Source organism: Dermacentor andersoni, chromosome 5 (genome assembly GCF_023375885.2).
Source record: "Dermacentor andersoni chromosome 5, qqDerAnde1_hic_scaffold, whole genome shotgun sequence".
In the NCBI taxonomy this organism is placed as follows: domain Eukaryota; kingdom Metazoa; phylum Arthropoda; class Arachnida; order Ixodida; family Ixodidae; genus Dermacentor; species Dermacentor andersoni.
In genome coordinates this window covers 36,326,031-36,349,030 of record NC_092818.1, presented here as the reverse complement: position 1 = coordinate 36,349,030, position 23,000 = coordinate 36,326,031, and the positions used below count along the sequence as shown (strand labels likewise).

The window sequence follows — 23,000 nt, the reverse complement described above, 5'->3', positions numbered from 1 at the left end:
GATGTATCACTGACATAGACGTCACATTTCATGTTGATGAAACAGGCCTCCATTAATTCCAATGCAGACAATCTTTGCTTTTACCAAGAATGCGGATATGGAAAAGGTATGGCTCACACGTGCGGTAATTGCAGTGCATAGGCAAATGTGTATTAATCTTATTCCTGGCAGACAGCTCATGTTTCCTTGCCAAATGGTTGGTGCAACAGCCTGTCTGGCTGATATGCACCTTGCCGCAATTATGTGGAATTTCGTACACCATACTGACCGCGCAGTCACATATGGCCTTGTATGATTTTTACCACAAAGTGTCAGCTTCTGTGGGTCAGAGATGCGTGGGCACAGGCCAGTAAGCTTCCGTGGAGCCAAGAAAATAATAGATACTTTGTACCTGCTGGCCACTTTCTTTAAATCGTGGGCCACTTCATGCATGTATGGAACAACATGCAGCCTTTTCTCCACTAGTGACTTGGCAAGGGGCATCCAAGCGTTCATTTTGGCTGTGACGCTCGCCTCCTTAAATCATGGGTTTGCGGAACTGCAATATTTCTATCTCAGCTATTAATGAGCCAATTTGAAAACTTTTGCAGTAGAATGCTCACAAGAGGGATCCTAACAACTTCCAGCGTATAATTAAATTAGCTATGTGGCCTGGTGAGGGGCTCCTTAAGGTACTGCTCAAATACCGGTATTATAGCTTTCCAGCATACGAGAGGTTTTAATGTTATACAGAGTTAATTCATGAGTACAGATTAAATAAGATCGGGTGCATACGGCTTTTTTGTGCCTCTGATGCTTCGGAGTGGCTTGGGCAGACAACAAAGTTAATCAATGCTCCATCACACACTGTCGTGCTTTCACCCATGTCGACGTAGCACTGGAACCGGTCGTTGGAAGATCTGAAACCACACCCAGATGGTTTATCAATAGTTTTGCACATTAGAGGTGAAGCTGAGGACACTGAACAGGCATTGATTAATTAAACAGCCTTTTTTTACGGTTGCTGTACTGTCCCAAACAGGTTTGTTATTTAGAGCCATCACAGCACAGCACAGCACTAATCCTGCTGCCCATATGTGAGCTAAGTACAGGACGCATTAAGCTAACAAGGCTAAGCTTATTTATGCAATGTCAGCAACCATCAGTGTATAAGAACAGATGATTTCACACAAAGATAGAACCATATTGCTGATTGCCCAAGGTTTTCATAGTCCTTTTGCTGAAAATGCCAGCAATTTTTTTTCCTCAGTTGGTTCAATTTAACTTCATTGCTGCGTGAATGTTGCAGCGCACAAATGACGACAAAGATTGGACAGGCAAGCAACAGGTGCGTTTTTCTCGCCTTGCCTTTTTTATTAGTTACACGCTGCAGAAATGTTCAGAATATGGCATACTGCAACCAATGATGCTAACTAAAGCACCATTACATTGACTGAAGTTGTTACTACTCCCTCTCCTACCAGATAGGGAATCGATTGCACACCTGACCTCAATATCAGTAGTAAACCAACTGCACAAGTTCTCAGAAGATGGAAGTCCTGAAAAGGCTAGTTTCCTTGCGGCTTCTCGACACGGCAATAATTATAGTTGAGCAACGTTGTGTTCGTACGGGCAAGTATGCGCTACACTTCTCAATTTAGGGTCAAGTGCATTGGCTGCGACGAAACAAAAATATTAGTAGTTGGCAGCACAGTGAAGTGACACAGAGCAATTTCGAAACACTCGATCTCTCAGTTCAACGCGCGGCAACCGAACAGTTATTAATCGTGCAGGACATTTCCCCTACGCATACTGTTGCTACTTTTCCCATATGAACCAAACAATGACCAAATCCTCTTTGCGCTCCATAACGCGCAGTGCATTTACGCTCACCTGTGTTAGAAGATCGTTGCCTGTCATCAGGTACACGAACCCTCCCGTACGCAGGCTTTCGTGGAGGTCGGCGAGTTTCCGGGCGCCTGTGAGCTTCACGATTTTCTTTGATGGCCCCTGCGAAACAAGGCAAGCCGCTTCTTCCGCACCAGTCGGCGAGCGTTCAGTTGAAGCCGGATCGGACGACATGCTGCCACCGTTGTCGGGTTTCACAGGCACAACGCAAGCAAGAGCCAAACCGCTCCTTCTGCACCAGTTGGCGAGCGTTCAGTTGAAGGAGGATTGGACGCCATACTGCCACCGCTTTCAAGCTTCACAGGCGCAACGCAAGCAAGAGACAAACCGCTCCTTCCGCATCAGTCGGCGAGCGTTCAATTGAAGGCGGATCGGACGACATGCTGCCACTGCTGTCAGATTTCACAGGCGCAACGAAAGCAACAGAGGAATGCCACTCACGTTTAGATACTCGTTAACCGCCGTAGATTGCAAGGTGCCGTCAGAGCCATAGCCGCGCTTCTCATAGTTGCGAATCCAAAGTCGAAGTAAATACGAAAGCCGTAAGTCATGTGCTGGGTCCTGAATATTTCGCTGCCCGCATTCGCAAAACATTTTTCGCTCACCGCTGCACTATCCTTGCTCAAATTTGGCAGAACGACCACATTTTGGTGTCTACTTCGTTTAGTATAACACTTAGCACAGTTAATTGCCTGATATTTTTTTAATGCAAACTTACCGGCGCACATGACAATGCGAGCTGCTGCCGCGATGCTGCAAGCATAAACTTGTATCGCCGCCTGTCGTCAGCTGCAGAAAGCAGCATATCAGGGAGCGCTGCCGCGTGTTGCTGCTCCTGGAACCGGCGACCGTCCTCCGTGAGACGCTGCTTTTTAAAGCTGACGGGAGGCGACACAGGTTTATGCTTGCGCCGTTACGGCAGCTGTTTGGAGCCTCATGGGCGCAGGCAAATTTGCGTTTTTTTTTTCTTACACACAAGGCACTTAACTGTGCCAAGTGTACAGTCGACGCCAAAATGCGATCGCTCTACAAAATTTGAGCAAGAACAGAGCAGCGGATTGCACGTTTTTTGCACAGGGGTTTGCAGAACAGTGCACGAAGTTTGCACATTCCATCGTGGCCGCAATGATTGTACAGACGACAAAGTTTTTAGATTTTAAATCTAAAGCGTTGACAGACCACCACGGCCCGCAGAAGCCTTTGTACGAGGCAATGCCCCATTAAAGGACACTGCTTCACGGAAGTGGTGCCTTTTCGGACTGTTACCTCAGATTCTTGCTTCTAAAATTTCAGAGGGAAACGAAGGCTGGGAGATTTACCTCCTATTCCGAGAAGTTGTGGGCATGCTTTCGTCGGATGAGCTTCCCTCAGAGTCTCTTGTTTATATGGAGGTGAAAATTCAAGAATTTCTCCGTTCATTCGTTATCCGCTGCGCAGAAGCCCGCATTATCCCTAAATTACATTAGCTTGTGCACTGCCCCCCCATGATCTCTCTTTTCGGACCACTCAAACAAATCTGGCGTATGAGGTTCAAGGCATCAAAAATAAAAAACATGTAAAACACTTGCAGAGCTTCACCAACTTTCGCAAAGCTATGAATTCCGTGAGATTGTCTTCAAGCAACGCCACACCATGACAGGCCTGAAACCTGTGCGAAGATCTGTTTTACATGCGTGCATTGAGGAGCGCCTGCCTGCAGGTAACGTATGGCAGGCAAAGTCAGTCATCATCATCATCATCAGCAGCAGCAGCCTCTTTACGCCCACTGCAGGGCAAAGGCCTCTCCCATATTTCTCCAACAACCCCGGTCATGTACTACTTGTGGCCATGCCTTCCCTGCAAACCTCTTAATCTCATCCGCCCACCTAACTTTCTGGCGCCCCCTGCTACGCTTCCCTTCCCTTGGAAACCAGTCCGTAACCCTTAATGACCATCGTTTATCTTCCCTCCTCATTACATGTCCTGCCCATGCCCATTTCTTTTTCTTGATTTCAACTAACATGTCATTAACTCGCGTTTGTTCCCTCACCCAATCTGCTCTTTTCTTATCCCTTAACGTTACACCTATCATTCTTCTTTCCATAGCTCGTTGCGTCATCCTCAATTTAAGTATCACCCTTTTCGTAAGCCTCCAGGTTTCTGTCCCGTAGGTGAGTACTGGTAAGACAAAGCTATTATACACTTTTCTCTTGAGGGCTAATGGCAACCTGCTGTTCATGATGTGAGAATTCATGCCAAAGGCGCCCCAGCCCATTCTTATTCTTCTGATTATTTGAGTCTCATGATCCGGATCCGCGGTCACTACCTGCACTAAGTATATGTATTCCCTTACGACTTCCAGTGCCTCGCTGCCTATTGTAAATTGCTGTTCTCTTCCGAGACTGTTAAACATTACTTTAGTTTTCTGCAGATTAATTTTTAGACCCACTCTTCTGCTTTGCCTCTCCAGGTCAGTGAGCATGCATTGCAGTTGGTCCCCTGAGTTACTAAGCAAGGCAATGTCATTAGCGAATCGCAAGTTACTAAGGTATTCCCCATTAACTTTTATCCCCATTTATTCCCAATCCAGATCTCTGAATGCCTCCTGTAAACACGCTGTGAATAGCATTGGAGAGATCGCATCTCCCTGCCTGACGCCTTTCTTTATTGGGATTTTGTTGCTTTCTTTATGGAGGACTACGGTGGCTGTGGAGCCGCTATTAGCGGCGAGAATTAGGAGTGACGCCCTCTCACGTGTGACGTCACGGCCAGGACGCCGCTCACTCCGTCTCGCTCGGCGGCCGCGCGCGCTCGTTCCCTTCGTGTATGCTTCGGGTATGGGTGGCTGGAGCCGCACTTATTGAAGGGTATGTCGGCTTCTTTCTGCTGCCATGCCTGAACCACAGTTACTTCTCCTAAAGAACGTGAATCAATAACATTTCGGGCTTGGATATCACAAGCTATGTAGCGTTGAACGGGGCTACTGGTTTTACAATGCATATATGCGCCATCTCTGTCCGTAAATTTTGCGTAATAAGAATGTCTGGAAATTCAATACGCGAAGTTGTGTACGATGCTTGGCTAAACACTTAATATACCGTTAGTATTTAGCTATGAGAGACATTGCATTTTACATGAAAGAAACTTCTTGGTAATTGACGTCAGGCTGTTATCCGTGTTAGAAAAACATTGCCCAGCGAAGCTGTCATCATGATTCTTATTACTCTGGTGAGTTGTTCTAGCCAAATATGACCATTTATTAATGCGTAAAAGAAAGAGTTAGGCGCCCATTTTTTATGAAAAAGTTTGCTGCTAGTTTCACCCTTCCCAGAAACAGGCCTCCAAAAAACGAAACGCTCATGGCTGCTAACATGACGGCGTGTCACGTAGAGTATTTACATAGTTAATTCACAAATACCATAATAGCTATCACCTGAGAGAAACTTTTCGTTCTTAAGATCGGGAGCCAATCAATTGCAAGCGATGAAATGTTTCATAGTGGCGCTCAGTAGCCTTTATCGACAATATGGCACACCCATCACGCAACGGTAGCACGAAACGGCAGCAAGCGACTGTGAGTAAGGCGAGGCATGCTTTGTTCGTGAAACCCATCAGCTCACTACTATTTCGAATTGAAACCATAAAGCATTTTTTTTACAGCTCCAATTGGAATGGCTAAAATATTCTCGAGCTACTACAGCGCAGCTTAGATTGCCTAGAAAAGGAAAATTCAAGCACTTTCTGTGTCACCATGTCCCTATCCAGCGTTGTTTAATTATGCAAACGGAGAACTATTCGCTTGGTCGGTACATAATAGAGGACCTCGCCCAACTGCAGGCAAAATAAATTTTGCTCCAATCCAATCGCAAACATTCATAAAGAAAACACCACCAGACTTACATATATATTCACTTGAGTTTTGACCCTTCACAGGGCAATTATATCTTCAATATGTCCCATACTACTAATGATTGACGCTTCGACTTCTTTCTGCCTGCAGCCATACGGCCCAAAAGGCAAATTTCTCTAAAAAATTTGGGCCGAGCAGCCTGCGTCAGCTCGCCAAACAAATTCGTCATGTATATTCCACAAGGAACAAGCACCAGTAAATTTCTCAAGTGAGTTGAACGTGTAGCACAGAAAAGGGAATATATATTGGTACATTCCATTTTGTATTCTGTAAATAGACGTAAGCCTTCATTAGCTTTACTTCAAATTACCGCCACTTAAGATAAACACGTGAAGAAGCGTCTGATTTTAAGAAGCAGTCAATGAAGCAAGTTGTGCTTGTAGAACCTAACTGCAGTATTAGTGAAGTCTTCGTGTTACTGCCGAACGTTTTTCTGAAGAAAGGCGAAAATTTGATATTGCACCATGAACTACTCGTCGTGAACAAACCAGTTTTAGCGGATTGTAACTGTTGTAGAAGTCATATATAGCCAGCGTCTGTGATATACTCGTTGCACCGCGGCAGGTATGGTAACATACCTGGATTCTTATTTTCTATATGTTTGCGGTTGTCGATTGAAAAACCCGCAGTGAGCTGGTCTGCGCTCCTTCGGCTGGCACTGTAGCGTTGCCTTCGAGAACTGCACTGTCGTCTAAGAAATAAGCTCTTTGAATAAACTTTCGCGAATGAAGACGTCGTAAAAATATATTTGAGACGACCGCCATAAGTACACAAGCAGAGAGAACGAGGGCGAGCAAACGAAAACACCGCAGAACGCGCCCGGACACCGCCCGAACTGTAGCAGACAACAGGCGCGAGTCCTTGCCCTGACGTCACGCGAGCGGCGCTCGCAGCGCCCCTGTAGTTCGTTCTCGGGGCTAATAGATATCTTTCAGTATTTTTACATACGGCTCGTCTACACCATGATTCCGTAATGCCTCCATGACTGCTGAGCTTTCGACGGAATCAAATGCTTTCTCGTAATCAATGAAAGCTATATATAAGGGTTGGTTATATTCCGCACATTTCTATATCACTAGATTGATAGTGTGAATATGATCTATTGTTGAGTAGCCTTTACGGAATCCTGCCTGGTCCTTTGTTTGACAGAAGTCTAAGGTGTTCCTGATTCTATTTGCGGTTACCTTAGTAAATAGTTTGTAGCTAACGGACAGTAAGCTGATCGGTCTATAATTTTTCAAGTCTTTGGCGTCCCCTTTCTTATGGATTAGGATTATGTTAGCGTTTTTCCAAGATTCCGGTACGCTCGACGTTATGAGGCATTGCGTATATAGGGTGGCCAGTTTCTCTAGAACAATTTGCCCACCATCGTTCAACAAATCTGCTCTTACCTGATCCTCCACAGCTGCCTTCCCCCTTTGCATATCTTCCAAAGTTTTCTTTACTTCTTCCGGCGTTACCTGTGGGATTTCAAATACCTCTAGACTGTTTTCTCTTCCACTGTCGTCGTGGGTGCCACTGGTACTGTATAAATCTCTATAGAACTCCTCAGGCACTTGACCTATCTCATCCATATTAGTAATGATATTGCCGGCTTTGTCTCTTAACGCATACATCTGATTCTTGCCAATTCCTAGTTTCTTCTTCACTGTTTTTAGGCTTCCTCCGTTCCTGAGAGCATGTTCAATTCTATCCATATTATACTTCCTTATGTCAGCTGTCTTACGCTTGTTGATTAACTTCGAAAGTTCTGCCAGTTCTATTCTAGCTGTAGGGTTAGAGGCTTTCATATATTGGCGTTTCTGGACCAGATCTTTCGTCTCCTGCGATAGTTTGCTGGTATCCTGCCTAATAGAGTTACTACCGTCTTCCATTGCACACTCCTTAATGATGCCCACAAGATGGTCGTTCATTGCTTCAACACTAAGGTCCTCTTCCTGAGTTAAAGCCGAATACCTGTTCTGTAGCTTGATCTGGAATTCCTCTATTTTCCCTCTTACCGCTAACTCATTATTCGGCTTCTTATGTACCAGTTTCTTCCGTTCCCTCCTCAGGTCTAGGCTAATTCGAGTTCTTACCATCCTGTGGTCACTGCAGCGCACCTTGCCGAGCACGTCCACATCTTGTATGATGCCAGGGTTAGAGCAGAGTATGCAGTCTATTTCATTTCTAGTCTCGCCGTTCGGGCTCCTCCACGTCCACTTTCGGCTATCCCGCTTGCGGAAGAAGGTATTCATTATTCTGATATTATTCTGTTCCGCAAACTCTACTAATAACTCTCCCCAGCTATTCCTACTGCCTATGTCATATTCCCCCACTGCCTTGTCTGCAGCCTGCTTCTTGCCTACCTTGGCATTAATGTCGCCCATTAGTATAGTGTATTTTGTTTTCACGTCTTCATAAAAGCTTTCGGCTTCCTGGTCATCATGACTGGATGTAGGGGCGTACACGTGTACAATCTTCATTTTGTACCTCTTATTAGGTTCCCCACAACAAGACCTGCCACCCTCTCGTTAATGCTGTAGAATTCCTGTATGTTACCAGCTATATTCTTATTAATCAGGAATCCGACGCCTAGTTCTCTTCTCTCAGCTAAGCCCCGGTAGCACAGGACGTGCCCGCTGTTTAGCACTGTATATGCTTCTTTTGTCCTCCTAACTTCACTGAGCCCTATTATATCCCATTTACTGCCCTCTAATTCCTCCAATAGCACTGCTGGACGCGCCTCACTAGATAACGTTCTAGCGTTAAACGTCAAAGTCAGTCACTATGCGGCAAATGGCATACCATGTGGGAGATGTGCTTTTAATGGCCAAGGGAGACGAAATTGGCTTATGGGGTTTTACGTATCAAAACCACTTTCCGATTATGAGGCACTTGTAGTGGAGGACTCCAGATATTTTGAACACCTGGGGTTCTTTAATGTGCACCTAAATCTAAGTACACGGGTGTTTTCGCATTTGGCCGCCATAGAAATGCGGCAGCCGTGGCCGGGATTCGATCCCGCGACCTCGTTCTCAGAAGCCCAACACCATAGCCGCTGAGCAACCACGACGGGTAAGGCAGACGACCCACAATGTGCACAGATTGCAGGTATTTTTGCGGCTCAGGATGAGGTTCTGTTCTTGTTAGACAAGATGGGACTTGTTGAATTCAGGAGACATCGATAAGCATTTAAGGTATCAAATCAAATCAAATCAAATCAAATCAAGTTTATTCATTACAAACAAAGAAACGGTTACATTTTCGTTTTACAGACGAGGGTCCCAAAGTCGATGACTGTAACCGGGACCCTCGGTGGGTAATTATAAGAAAAAAAAATTACATAGGTGGCAGGACAGAAATAAAATTTATAGAATGTACACTAACAGAAACGAAGAGCTCTAGTGCAACAACAGAAAAGTGATTATGGTTACAATGTACAGTACTACTGACAAAGATAAAAATAATATCGGCGTACAACAGAACTTTTAAAATATCTAAAGAAGGAACAGAACGAAATAGAGAGAAATATGATCGGCAGGCCGAGATGAACATGAAGTAAAAATATAAGTGTGCTATAAATATACATATACAAAATTTCAACAGACACAAAAAAAAACATGAGAATACATAAAAAGAAGCAATATGAACAAAACGACTAAAGGCAACAGCAAGCATGTGAACAGCAAAACATAACAGAAATAGTGATAATAAATAAAACATTTGGAACCATAATTGCGTCACTGCGTCAAAAGGAACTCTTTAAGGGATTTTTTGAAGGCATAGAATGATGTGAGTGATTTTATGTTTGATGGTAAGTGATTCCATAAAGATATGCCAGCGAAAGATGATGTTAGTTTACCATAGTTGGTACGGACACGAGGCAGTAAAAAATTTCTGTTAAAGGCAAACCTAGTTCTATTGTAGTTATGTAAATCATTTAGGTTAACGAATTCGTAAAGCAATTGGTTGTTAAGTAACTTGAAAAATAAGATTGTTAAATTATATTGAAACAAGTTCGCAGTCGTTAAAATAAGGTTTTGACGGAGTAAAATGGATGCATTTGACTGACGAGGACTGCTAGTAATGATACGAATGGCTTGATTTTGTAAATGCTGAACTGATGATAGGTGGCAATTGTACGTGTTGCCCCAGGCAGCGATTCCATAGTTAATATGACTATGGATAAAAGCAAAGTAAAGTGATAAAAGAGCCTTGCGAGAAAAGAAGGCGCGTGCTTTTATTAGAGCGCGAATGCCAAATGCCGTTTTTTTCTTAATATTGTTAACGTGGGAGTCAAATTTGAGGTTAGCGTCCAGGAGAACACCGAGGAATAGAACCAAGTCACCGGGTGGAATTTGATGAGCACCAAGTGTTAACGCTAGTGGAGTAGTTAGGACCCTGTGACCACTATTGAATATAATATATTTAGTTTTCTCTGGATTAATAATTAGGTAATTACTGAGACACCATTCTATAACGTCAGTTAGCGCAGCATTTAACTTTGATGTTAATGAAATTAACGATGTGTCTGATAATGATATGGTGGTGTCATCGGCGTATAAAACGCAGTGAGATGAATGTAACAGGTCGGGTAAGTCATTAATGTAAATAATAAATAGTAATGGACCGAGAATGGACCCTTGGGGTACACCTAAGTTAATTATTTTAGTTTGAGAAAGGGCACCCGCTACAGAAACCACGTACTGCCTATCCAACAAATAGCTTTTTAATAGAGTTAAAGCGGGACCAGTAATACCGTATGCTTCAAGTTTAGTGAACAAAATGCTGTGGTTAATCGTGTCAAAAGCTTTGGTGAAATCCAAAAAGACAGAGCCAACGAATTTACCACAATCTATAGATTTCTTAATAAAATCGGTTAAAGAGAGCAATGCTAAGCAAGTAGAACTTCCGGAACGGAATCCGAACTGACAGGGATTAATTATACTAAATTTTTCAAGGTAGTTATTTAAACGTTTAACTAATAAATGTTCAATAATTTTACTTAAAGACGAAAGAATAGATATTGGTCTGTAGTTAGAAATTAGGTCTTTGGTACCCTTCTTAAATACGGGAACAAGCTTAGCCTTCTTTAGACATAGAGGAAAAGTGCCGGATTCGAAAATGCGATTAGTTATGATACATATTGGTTCAGAAATAACATTAGCAACTAACTTTAAATGATGTGCGCAAATGTTATCTAAACCTGGACTTGTGTTTTTAAGGCTGCAGATTGTTAAATACACCTCTGGAACAGTAACAGGGGAAAGAAAAAATGAGTGAGGTAACCTAGACATAGTTGGCTGAGTTACTGGGTTGTTATATATTTGTGTCAGAGCAAAATAGTCGCTAAAGGCATTGGCAACATGAGTGGGCTCGCGGTATGTTATACCATTCAGGTTAATTTTAGAACATTGTTCAGGCGTAGAGGACTTATTCATGAATTCGTTCAGAAGCTTCTATTGCTTTTTTGGATTATTCCTGTGTTTATTAAATTCATTATCATAGTAGCGCCTTTTAGCGTGTTTAAGTAGCGTGTTAAGAACATAACAATATTTTTTATAACGCAGAGCCAGCTTAGAGTTAAAAGGTCGCCGCTTAATTTTCCTGTATAGGTTATCTTTTTTCCTTAAGCTGGTCAGTAATGCGGACGTCATCCACGGGTTGCAGGCATACTTATATTTATTCTTACACCTAACGGTCCGGGTGCCTATTGATACGGCATGTAAAAACAACGCAGAGAATTTGTCAACTGCTGCTGCGGGATCATCCAGTAGATTGACCTGAGTCCAATTAGTATTGTTAATGGTATCAATAAATGTATCTTGGTTAAATACTGATGTACTGAAAGAGGTGTTAGGGGTTGGCACTAGACTGTTAAATGTAACGAAAATGGGAAAATGATCGGTTATGTCAGTATGCACTACTCCCGACACGGGGGACGGTGTTATGTTAGATAACGCATGATCAAGAAGTGTTTGCGTTCCGTTATGGCTACATCTGGTATGGCAGTCAATAAGCGACTCGTAGCCATATCCGAAAAAGCAGTCCGAGTAGGCAGAATATGCGCTGGTATTTGTATCGAGTAAGTTGATGTTAATGTCGCCAACGATTAAAACATTCTTGTTTTCGAACGATAATTTGTTAAGTATGACATCAAGAGCAAGTAGGAAGTCAGTGACAGAAGATGACAGGGAGCGATAGATGGATCCAAGAATAAGATTTTTGCGATTATGTGCAAAGAAAGGTTGTTCAGCCTCAATCCAAATAGCCTCACAGGAACTAACATTTATTGAGAGATCGTGCCTACGCGTGTAAGTGACGTCCGAAGCAATGAAAATAGCAGCACCTCCATGATTATTAGCCGAACGATGACAGTACTCAGAACTGTAAGATGGAAAACCGTATAAATTGAAATCGTTGTCAGAAAGCCAGGTCTCAGAAACACAAATAAACGAGAAAGAGTGATCAAGATTGTTGATAAAGTTACTAATCTTATCATGATTCCTCCTAAGGCTTCGAGCGTTAAAATGGATAAGTGAACGATTATTATTTGAAAGTTGATACTTAAATCTTTGTGGGGATATCAAAGACATGTCAGATTAAGGTGCGCACGCGCAAGGAAAAGATGAATGAAAGACGGTTAGGTGAAGATGCGCAGGTCCGCCTCAGATGAAATGCGGAATACTTTGCTGTCACTGGTCTTACGAGCTTTAATGAGACAATTATCTGTCCACAGGAACTGCCAGTTGCTATCCTTCTTTAGCGCGAGTGCCTTCGCGAAAAGCCTCTTGTTGTCGGGAGTTAAATGGTCATTTACAAAGACTGGAGCTGGGGCAGGAGTGGAGCCTGAGAAACCAATTTGGTTAGTTTGTAGGCGAGCCTTTCTCGCTTTGCGCAGAAATTCGGTTTTCTTGTCACGGCAGCAGAAGCGGGCAATTATGTTTTTTTCGCCAGACTTCGTAGGCACGCGATGTACGGTGTCTAGGTCAGAGGGCGAAACAGGACATTCAATCACGTCGCCCATTAATTTGAGAATCGCGACACAATCCTCCCCATCGGTGGACGGGACACCCTTAATCTCAATATTATTCGTTCGAGAATACTGTTCGAGATGCGCGACTTTCTTTTCAAGCTCGTTATTGCGTGCTGTCAGGGCTTTGTTCGCTGCAAGCAGTTCGCCCTGTTTCGTCATCAATTCATCGAAGACGCCGCTTAGGTGTTCGACACTCGCACTGAGGGTAATGTGCTGGTTCAGGCCCTCGCCGGAGAGTTGATCTTTGATTTTCGATGCTAGGTCGCTTACCAAGGTTTCCATCTTTGCATTGAACAAGGATTCAAGCATATCAATTCTTTTGGATAATTCCGCGTTTGACGGCATTCTTTAGCACAAGACAATAGAATTGAACAACAGGAAAGTATAACTGTGCAGCAGTTGCGGCTAGAATAAAACGTTACAAAGTCTTGTACAAAGATGGTATAACCAACCTGGGAACAGATTGCAGGAGAATTAGACGCTGTTCAGACCGCCGCAACTGCCACTGCCAAATGAAGACTGGTGCCTTGCAGCGGTTCTTATAGTTTGTCCAGGGAGCAGTCTACGCAGACGCAGCCGGTCGGGACGAGCCCCACTAGGTGGCGTTGCGCAGTTGATATGGCCGCACGTGAAGATAGCCACGGAAGCACGCAGAAATCAGCCTGGGAACAGATTGCAGGAGAATTAGACGCTGTTCAGACCGCCGCAACTGCCACTGCCAAATGAAGACTGGTGCCTTGCAGCGGTTCTTATAGTTTGTCCAGGGAGCAGTCTACGCAGACGCAGCCGGTCGGGACGAGCCCCACTAGGTGGCGTTGCGCAGTTGATATGGCCGCACGTGAAGATAGCCACGGAAGCACGCAGAAATCAGCCTGGGAACAGATTGCAGGAGAATTAGACGTTGTTCAGACCGCCGCAACTGCCACTGCCAAATGAAGACTGGTGCCTTGCAGCGGTTCTTATAGTTTGTCCAGGGAGCAGTCTACGCAGACGCAGCCGGTCGGGACGAGCCCCACTAGGTGGCGTTGCGCAGTTGATATGGCCGCACGTGAAGATAGCCACGGAAGCACGCAGAAATCAGCCTGGGAACAGATTGCAGGAGAATTAGACGTTGTTCAGACCGCCGCAACTGCCACTGCCAAATGAAGACTGGTGCCTTGCAGCGGTTCTTATAGTTTGTCCAGGGAGCAGTCTACGCAGACGCAGCCGGTCGGGACGAGCCCCACTAGGTGGCGTTGCGCAGTTGATATGGCCGCACGTGAAGATAGCCACGGAAGCACGCAGAAATCAGCCTGGGAACAGATTGCAGGAGAATTAGACGCTGTTCAGACCGCCGCAACTGCCACTGCCAAATGAAGACTGGTGCCTTGCAGCGGTTCTTATAGTTTGTCCAGGGAGCAGTCTACGCAGACGCAGCCGGTCGGGACGAGCCCCACTAGGTGGCGTTGCGCAGTTGATATGGCCGCACGTGAAGATAGCCACGGAAGCACGCAGAAATCAGCCTGGGAACAGATTGCAGGAGAATTAGACGCTGTTCAGACCGCCGCAACTGCCACTGCCAAATGAAGACTGGTGCCTTGCAGCGGTTCTTATAGTTTGTCCAGGGAGCAGTCTACGCAGACGCAGCCGGTCGGGACGAGCCCCACTAGGTGGCGTTGCGCAGTTGATATGGCCGCACGTGAAGATAGCCACGGAAGCACGCAGAAATCAGCCTGGGAACAGATTGCAGGAGAATTAGACGTTGTTCAGACCGCCGCAACTGCCACTGCCAAATGAAGACTGGTGCCTTGCAGCGGTTCTTATAGTTTGTCCAGGGAGCAGTCTACGCAGACGCAGCCGGTCGGGACGAGCCCCACTAGGTGGCGTTGCGCAGTTGATATGGCCGCACGTGAAGATAGCCACGGAAGCACGCAGAAATCAGCCTGGGAACAGATTGCAGGAGAATTAGACGTTGTTCAGACCGCCGCAACTGCCACTGCCAAATGAAGACTGGTGCCTTGCAGCGGTTCTTATAGTTTGTCCAGGGAGCAGTCTACGCAGACGCAGCCGGTCGGGACGAGCCCCACTAGGTGGCGTTGCGCAGTTGATATGACCGCACGTGAAGATAGCCACGGAAGCACGCAGAAATCAGCCTGGGAACAGATTGCAGGAGAATTAGACGTTGTTCAGACCGCCGCAACTGCCACTGCCAAATGAAGACTGGTGCCTTGCAGCGGTTCTTATAGTTTGTCCAGGGAGCAGTCTACGCAGACGCAGCCGGTCGGGACGAGCCCCACTAGGTGGCGTTGCGCAGTTGATATGACCGCACGTGAAGATAGCCACGGAAGCACGCAGAAATCAGCCTGGGAACAGATTGCAGGAGAATTAGACGCTGTTCAGACCGCCGAAACTGCCACTGCCAAATGAAGACTGGTGCCTTGCAGCGGTTCTTATAGTTTGTCCAGGGAGCAGTCTACGCAGACGCAGCCGGTCGGGACGAGCCCCAATGGAGTCTGTGCAATGGAGTCTGTGCGGCGCAGCCGGAAGATGAGGTATTACCAGAGTTCCTCGATCTTTATCTAGCAGGGAAAGTGGTACCCAGATGTGAATTAGTGTTGTTTAATTTAAAAATAGTAATATATGCTTAGCTTTATGTTATGAACTCTGAGTGGTGTACTTCACAGTTTGTGTTCTGTTGACATTATGTGTATATTCGTGTTGTAATTTTTTCTTGCTTTTTCGATTCTGTGCATGGTCAATCAATATTCATGCACTACCCCCCCTCTTAATGTATCTTTATATACAAAATACATATTAATGTACAGTGAGTTGCATAAATATACCAACCAGTGTTATTACTATTGGAGTTTGGCGTTGTACCATCCTGTTTCAATTATTTCTTACTGAAAAATAGAAAAAAAAAAACGATTAGTCTTTCTTGCTATCCTGATTATGCAGTAATACAACACTGCATGAAAGGCATTTTACTTCTTGCGGCTATAGAGTTGAACTCGGGTAGTTACATATCATGCTGTCTTCTTTGGTATAGTCAATCAGTTATTTGATTGAGTGAACCAACGAATCCACATTAATTCACTGCAACCTATAACATCATATGTACCTCTCACTGACTCCCTTCAAGCAGCATGGGAGTCATCCATTTCATGCGTCATTCCCGACTTCGTTTTGTGACTACCCTTGGAAAAGAAGGTAGTCAGCGACCGGAAAAACAGAGTCGAGGTAGCCGTGACCGTCTTTTGACTCTCTTTTTTTTAAGAGTGTAGCGTAAATGTATTCCAGCTAGCAATGTGAATAATCATGCTCTTTAAATACCGCACTGTTTGTAATGACGGACGCGACCCAATTCAATGAATCGCAACTGAAGCCTTTTTTGAGCTTCGACAGCAGTTTCTTAACGAACAGTAGAGAATACTAGATTACAAGCATACTGGAATAATGCATGACTGGTGGGAAGAGCAGGGGTTGTAAATGTAACCCTGTTCAAGACCCCATTTTGTGTGGTTTTAAGCCATTCAATTGAATATATACCGTTGCATCCACGTCTCGATAAGCACCCTAATTGCATTCCAGCTAGCAATGTGCATTAACAAGTTCTTCATATATCGCACTCTTTGTTATGACGGAAGCGACCCAAACCAATGAATCGCAACTGGAGCTTTTTTTCAGCTTCGACAGCATTTTCTTAACGAACCGAAGAAAATAACTGATTACACGCGTACTGGAATTATGTGTGACTGGCGGGAAGAGCAGGGGCTGTAAATGTAACCCTGTTCAAGACAACATTTTGCGTGGTTTTAAGCTATTCGATTGAATATATACCGTTGCACCCACGTCTCGATAAGCACCCTAATTGCTGGTCAAAAGCGTGGCAGTTTGGGCGAGTTGGTGTCATGAGTGTTTTAGGCTTGTAGCGCACCTCAGAAAGAGGAAAAAAGGAATGAGGCAAGGGTAATCAAAGGGAATGGTTTAAGGATATTCTTAAGGATATTCTTAAGAATTAAGGATATTCTTCTCCATGTCAACCTAAGGACAAAGACGAAGTTAAGACCCGGTTCCTGTGGTCTCCCCAGGTGCTCTACATGCCAGCTTATTCAATCTACTACTACAGTAAAAAGTACAGCGTAAAATAACTCAAACAAGGTAACTTCAAGTTTCACCTGCACAACAGGCAACGTAGTCTACTGTCTAGAATGTGAATGGTAAGATTGGACAACAAATTCATAAAAGGCTCAACGTTCACCACACAGTTACAAAACTCAATTTACCTAAGTCGCTTAGATACCTTGGATTGGTTAAATTTTTTACTGACCGATTTAAGGTATACACTCTCCCGCTCTTGTGCCCTAGTCTTGGGAACCACACTCACAGACGTCAAGCGACAGCGCTCATTATCTCTGAAGTCTCTCCATCCATAACCAACCGCCTCCGACAAGAACCGCACGTGACGTCACCACAGTAACCCGTTAAAACTAACATGCCAAGGATGACGAGGCCGCCTTTGACGAAAATAGGTCCTCCTATCGAAATGTTGGCCATCATTTCTGAGGCACCTTATCCCTGTTTGTCAAATTTTATACCACAGTCTGCCATTCCAGCTGTCAGCAAATTTCTTGATTTTGCTATACAGAAAGTAGTTCTTCAATGATACCAAGCAGAAAGCTTTCATGCCTTCCAAATTGCAGCAATTCTTAAGCAGTGAGATTATAATACAAAATTTACAATCACTATTAGTATTCTTGTTGATGTAAGCGTGTACTTGTGTGAATCCGCGCTTGCACTGTGAACGCTTTTGAATGGCGCATTATGGGAGTTTGTGCGGGCGGTTCGCTTGATAGCTTCATCCGTTTTCTGCACTGTTTGTGTGCTTCACTGGGACTTTGGAATACTCATCCGTGTTGCTCGCCATTTATAAGCTTCGTGTTGCCTCGAAGAAGGCAACAAGATCGCCTCTGGCTCAGCTACATCAAAGCTCAGTAAATGTTTCGAATTCCCCTTGTTCGTTCATAGCGACGCATTGAACAAGAGCGCGAAAGTTGGTATAACTCTTCTGGGTGTCTTCCGCGTGCCTCCATGCTCGTTTTTTTCCTAGTACTATTCTTCTGTTGTGAGAATTGGTTGTACAGCACTAGGATTGTGGTATCGAACGTGTTTTGTCCGGATATAACTTCGCGGTGCGCTTGCAGCGATGTAAGAGAGCTATGTGGTGCCAGCTATACAGGACATGCAGTACATCACAATTTTTGGTGCGGCGTTCGAGCACCGATTGAGTTAGCATTATTGCTGAGCGGAAAAAAATCATCCGAATAATCATGAAATCTCCCGAACTGTGCTGTTCTCAAAGATATTTCGTTCCCACCACAAAGTTGTTGTAGCGGGTGACAGAGTGACGGAGACGATCCAAGAGCACGTACCGCACAGTTTTATTTCAGCGACAGTGATCTAGATATATAGGCTGCTTGCCTATGACGTAACATAAAAAGAACGAATCATGTTTGACACGTGTGGCACAGCACTTCATATCAATTCTCCCTTTCTTTAAAACTGCAGTCTTTGCACGGGTCTTCGTTGTCGGGTAGACCTCCGTAAGACCGGCGGACTTGGGGGAGAGAGAGCCTGTTTGGCTGGGACGGACGTTGGAGGTGTTGTCGAAGGAACAGGCGCAGCGCCACTTGCTCCTGGAGTGGCCAGGCTGCACCGGGCTTCTGGCGTTGACGTGGGCCGATGCTTGTTGTCCGAGCTGGGTTGAAGCGAGTCGGACGCCTCCGCTTTTGGGGTCACGGGTGACACAGGCACGCGACGGAAAATTTGGTCGAAGTGACGTCTGGCTAGGCCATCTGGAGTGTCGACCGTTACAAGGCGTGAACCCTCTATGCTCTTGACGATGCCTGGACGCCAACGCTCCCCTTGGCCAAAGTTGCGCACCCACACCTGGTCGCCGGACTGAAATCTGGGAGGCTGCGAGTAACTTTGAGGTAGAGAAGGAACGCAAGTATCCAAGCGCGAACGAATTCGGTAGTTCAGCAGCATCTCTGAAGGAGACTTGCCGCATGGCAGTGGGGTACGTCGATACCCTAGGAGCACTCGCGCTAGTTTTGTTTCGAGATCGTTTACCATCGAGTGCTTAAGAAGGCCATCCTTTATTGTGCGGACCGCACGCTCTGCGAGACCATTAGATTGTGGGTGGTACGGCGCACTACGTAGATGAGTTATGTTGTTGACAGTCATGAACTGGGAAAACTGCTGACTTGCAAACTGAGGACCGTTATCTGATACAACTGTTTGCGGCAAGCCAAAACGCGCAAACAATGCTCGAAGCCGCGCAATAGTGACTTTTGTGGTCGCCGACTTGACGGGAAGTGCCTCAACCATTTAGTATGCGAGTCGACGACTATCAACAGCATGCGTCCCTCTATCGGTCCGGCGTAATCAATGTGAAGCCTTGACCATTTGGTTCCCGTTTCTGGCCAACAGATAGGAACCTGTCGATGGGGCATTGGCTGAGCTTGTACACATGAGATGCACGAACGTCCGAGCCAGTCTTTTCATCGCAGATGCACCCTGGTGTGACCGATGTAGCTCAGCGAGCATGGAGACTCGCGCTTTGCGGGGTACGACGATGCGATGACCCCAGTAGAGCAGGCCTTCTACGCTTGACAGCTCCAGTCTTCTGCAAAAATAAGGTTTAAGGTGATTGTGACGCGGTGACAAGCGTTTAGGCCATCTATTCAGTACAAAGTGCTGCACAACGCTAAGGTTTTCATCTCCGTTCGTCAGCGCCCATATGGCATCCGCTGGCACGAACGAGCTGTCAAGGGTCTCTGTAGACAGTACATATTCTGGTAAGGTGCCCGATCGACAAACGTCTGTTATCGGCACGGGCAAGCGGCTGAGTGCGTCCGCGTTGGCGTTTTCCTTGCCGGCCTTGTACTCTATGCGGTAGCTATATTGGCTTAGAAACAGAGCCCATCTCTGAATACGTGCCGACGCCATTGGGGGCACAGGTCGATCTTCTCGCAGAAGTCCCACCAGTGGTTCGTGGTCCATGACGAATATAAACTCACGGCCCAGCAGGTAGTCTCGAAACTTTGTTACTCCGAACACCAGTGCGAGCGCTTCCTTCTCGAGCTGAGAATAATTCTTTTCGGCGTGTGTTAACGTGCGTGAACGGAAAGCAATGGGCTTATCCAATTGTCCAATTCGGTGCGAGATTACGGCACCTAAACCCGAAGGTGACGCATCGCATTCCAAACGCACTGGTTGGTTGGGATCGAAATACGTCAGAACAGGCGAACTCAGAAGTGTATGTTTAGCCTTGAGATATGAATTTTCCTGCGCCGTTCCCCAGTGCCATTTATGCTCTTTTTCAAGCAAAAGATACAACGGTGCCAGCATCGTTGACAGGTATGGCAAGAACCGGTGATAATAAGTCAACAGACCCAAGAAAGAGCGCAGTTCGCTCACATTCGTAGGCCATGGCGAGTCGCGTATTGCTGCTAGGTTCTTTTCAAGCGGATGCAAGCCGTCTTTGTCAATGCGATGGCCCAGGTAGACGATTGAGTCTTTGCGAAAATGGCATTTTTCGGCCTTCAGCTTGATACCATTTTCTTGAAGCCTGCGCAAAACGTCCCGAAGCACTGAGCCATTATCGCCTTGACGTTCCGCTATCAATACATCGTCCAAATACACCTGCACGGCTGGAAGACCGGCCAGGACCGTTTCCATGCGCCGCTGAAAAATCGCGGGAGCCGAGGCAACTCCAAACGGAAGACGGTTATAGCAGAACAACCCCTTGTGAGTGTTTATCACGGCCAACTTCCTCGCCTCCTCATCCAATGGGAGTTGGTTATATGCATCTTTAAGGTCCAGTGTTGAGAAAAATGATCCCCCACGTAGCGACGCGAAAATGTCTTCAATGTTTGGTAAAGGGTACTGCTCAGTTATGCACGCAGCATTGATTGTGATTTTGAAATCGCCGCAGATGCGAAGGGAACCGTCTTTCTTCAGTACTGGTACGATTGGCGCCGCCCACTCAGAATGTGCTATGGGCGATAATATGCCTTGATCTACTAAACGGTCCAGCTCAGTTTCCACTTTTTCACGAAGAGCATAAGGAATTGACCGCGCCTTGTGGAACTTCGGTTGGGCGCCTTCTCGAATGTGGAATTTCACAGGTGGCCCCTGAATGTTTCCAAGTCCTGGCTCAAAAAGGGCAGGAAACTCGGTCCTGAGGCTGTCGGGATCTGCTGACGTCGATTGAACCGCAGCGAGAAACCCCGACGGCAAAAGCGAGAACGCTTGGATTAAATCCCTTCCGCAAAGGCTGGGACCCGAGCAGCCTGTAACTATCAGTGTGGCAGGTACAGTCTTCCCCGCAAAATTGGCTTCAAGGTGCAGTTCACCGACAATGGGTAGCTTGCCCAAGTAACAGTTGAGCGTGCGTTTGCATTTCGATAAGCGTGGCCAACTCAGACGGTGCTTTAGATACACCTCCTGCGGAATGATAGAAAACGGCGATCCCGTGTCAGTAATCATGTTCATGGGCACGCCACCCCAGCGGATAACTCTGCGGAACGCCTGGAGCATAGATTTCTTTTCCCGTGATTCCTGCAATGTGAAGACTGATGAAATATCGCCTTCCTCCGTTTCGGATAAAGCGCTCTCATAATGAACTGCGTTAGCGACGCCATCGCGCCTACGACCAGCCCGGAGCCCCGACTGGGAGCGGCATTTTCTTGCGAAATGACCAGTCTTCCGACAGCGAAAACACTGCTCCTTTTTGTGCAGACAGTCGCTTGCTTCGTGATCGTAGTTTCCGCAGCGTGCGCACTCAGTATGGCTTTGCTTATCTTTGGTGAAAGTCTGATATCGGCGCGATTTACTCGCTACAGTGCACAGCGCTGCCTCATTATCAAGTCTAGTCATGGCGCTTACTTCCAGTGCGGCTGTCTCTGCCGATATGGCAATCGTTTCAGCTTGGGCAAGTGTGAGCTCAGATTTATCAAGCAGCGTCTGCTGCACCGCCCGATTTCGGATGCCACACACAATGCGGTCCCGTAACAAACGATCCAAACTGGCGCCGAAGTGACAATTATCCGCAAGCTTGCGTAGCTCAACAACATAGTCCCGGACAGATTCGCTTGCAGCCTGATCCCTTGTAAAGAACTTGTAACTTGCGGCAACCTCATTAGTCTTCGGCGCATAGTGGTTATTTAGGATGGTAAGTGCGTCCTTGTAACTCAGGGCGTTTACTTTCTGGGGGGCGCACTGTCCAGCAAGAACGCCTACCGTCTTCGTTGATAGCATCGAAACCAAGAGCGCCCTTTTCTTATCATCTGTCTTAATATCATTTGCTTCAAAAAATGCCTCCAGTCGAGTCAAGTAAATATCCCACTTATCTTGATTTTCGTCGAAACGTGGGGTACCGAGGTTCGTAGCCAGGGCCATGACCGCCGATGCTCCGTAGACTCGATTACTTTCAGTACCCAGCAGGACTCCCAGCGCTACCGAGACGCCGCTGTTCGTGGCGGGGGCTCCGCGGGATGGTCACCCTCGTCGCCACTGTTGTAGCGGGTGACAGAGTGACGGAGACGATCCAAGAGCACGTACCGCACAGTTTTATTTCAGCGACAGTGATCTAGATATATAGGCTGCTTGCCTATGACGTAACATAAAAAGAACGAATCATGTTTGACACGTGTGGCACAGCACTTCATATCCTTTGTCCTGATATAACTTCGCGGTGCGCTTGCAGCGATGTAAGAGAGCTATGTGGTGCCAGCTATACAGAACATGCGGTACATCACAATTTTTGGTGCGGCGTTCGAGCACCGATTGAGTTAGCATTATTGCTGAGGGGAAAAAAATCATCCGAATAATCATGAAATCTCCAGAACTGTACTGTTCTCAAAGATATTTCGTTCCCACCACAAAGTATTAGTCAATTTTCTGTTAGGGAGTTGGCCGTCCTGTTTTGTCGCTCAGTTTAGGCGATTACAGCAAAGCCCAGGACGATTAAACACGCTGCTGTATCCGCCAATAACCGGAAACGAAGGACGCAGGTGGGTTCCGCGAAGAGAAGACGCGGGAAACACCCACGCGTGGAAGTAAATTTAATTAGTGGCTGCGCCCTAGAAGGGGCACTAGATCTGCACCCTTGCTCGGAACAAGAGGGTAGACGGTCCGAGCTGAAGGGTAGCGTTCGGGGAA

General features: G+C 46.1%; 1 protein-coding gene across 1 annotated transcript; it reads right to left on the bottom strand.

The window, feature by feature from the left end:
* Positions 1-857: 857 nt before the first annotated feature.
* LOC140218532 (uncharacterized) lies at positions 858-22,238 on the bottom strand. The gene is made up of 6 exons (XM_072288305.1): positions 21,726-22,238; positions 20,245-21,398; positions 18,427-18,741; positions 2,606-2,765; positions 1,873-1,989; positions 858-899 (listed from the first exon to the last, which is right to left on the bottom strand). Exons 1-6 carry the CDS (start codon positions 22,236-22,238, stop codon positions 858-860), a joined length of 2,301 nt encoding a protein of 766 aa, XP_072144406.1.
* Between the last annotated feature and the right edge of the window lie 762 nt (positions 22,239-23,000).

Bases quoted from the DNA above. Each gene is read 5' to 3' on its own strand.
- LOC140218532 (XM_072288305.1), bottom strand. From the start codon at position 22,238: ATGGCCCTGGCTACGAACCTCGGTACCCCACGTTTCGACGAAAATCAA. The intron at 2,766-18,426 runs GTCCGTCCCAGC...GCCTCCCGTCAG, and splicing joins CCTTCGACAACACCTCCAAC to CTTTAAAAAGCAGCGTCTCA. The intron at 1,990-2,605 runs GTAAGTTTGCAT...CTTGTTTCGCAG, and splicing joins TCGCATTGTCATGTGCGCCG to GGGCCATCAAAGAAAATCGT.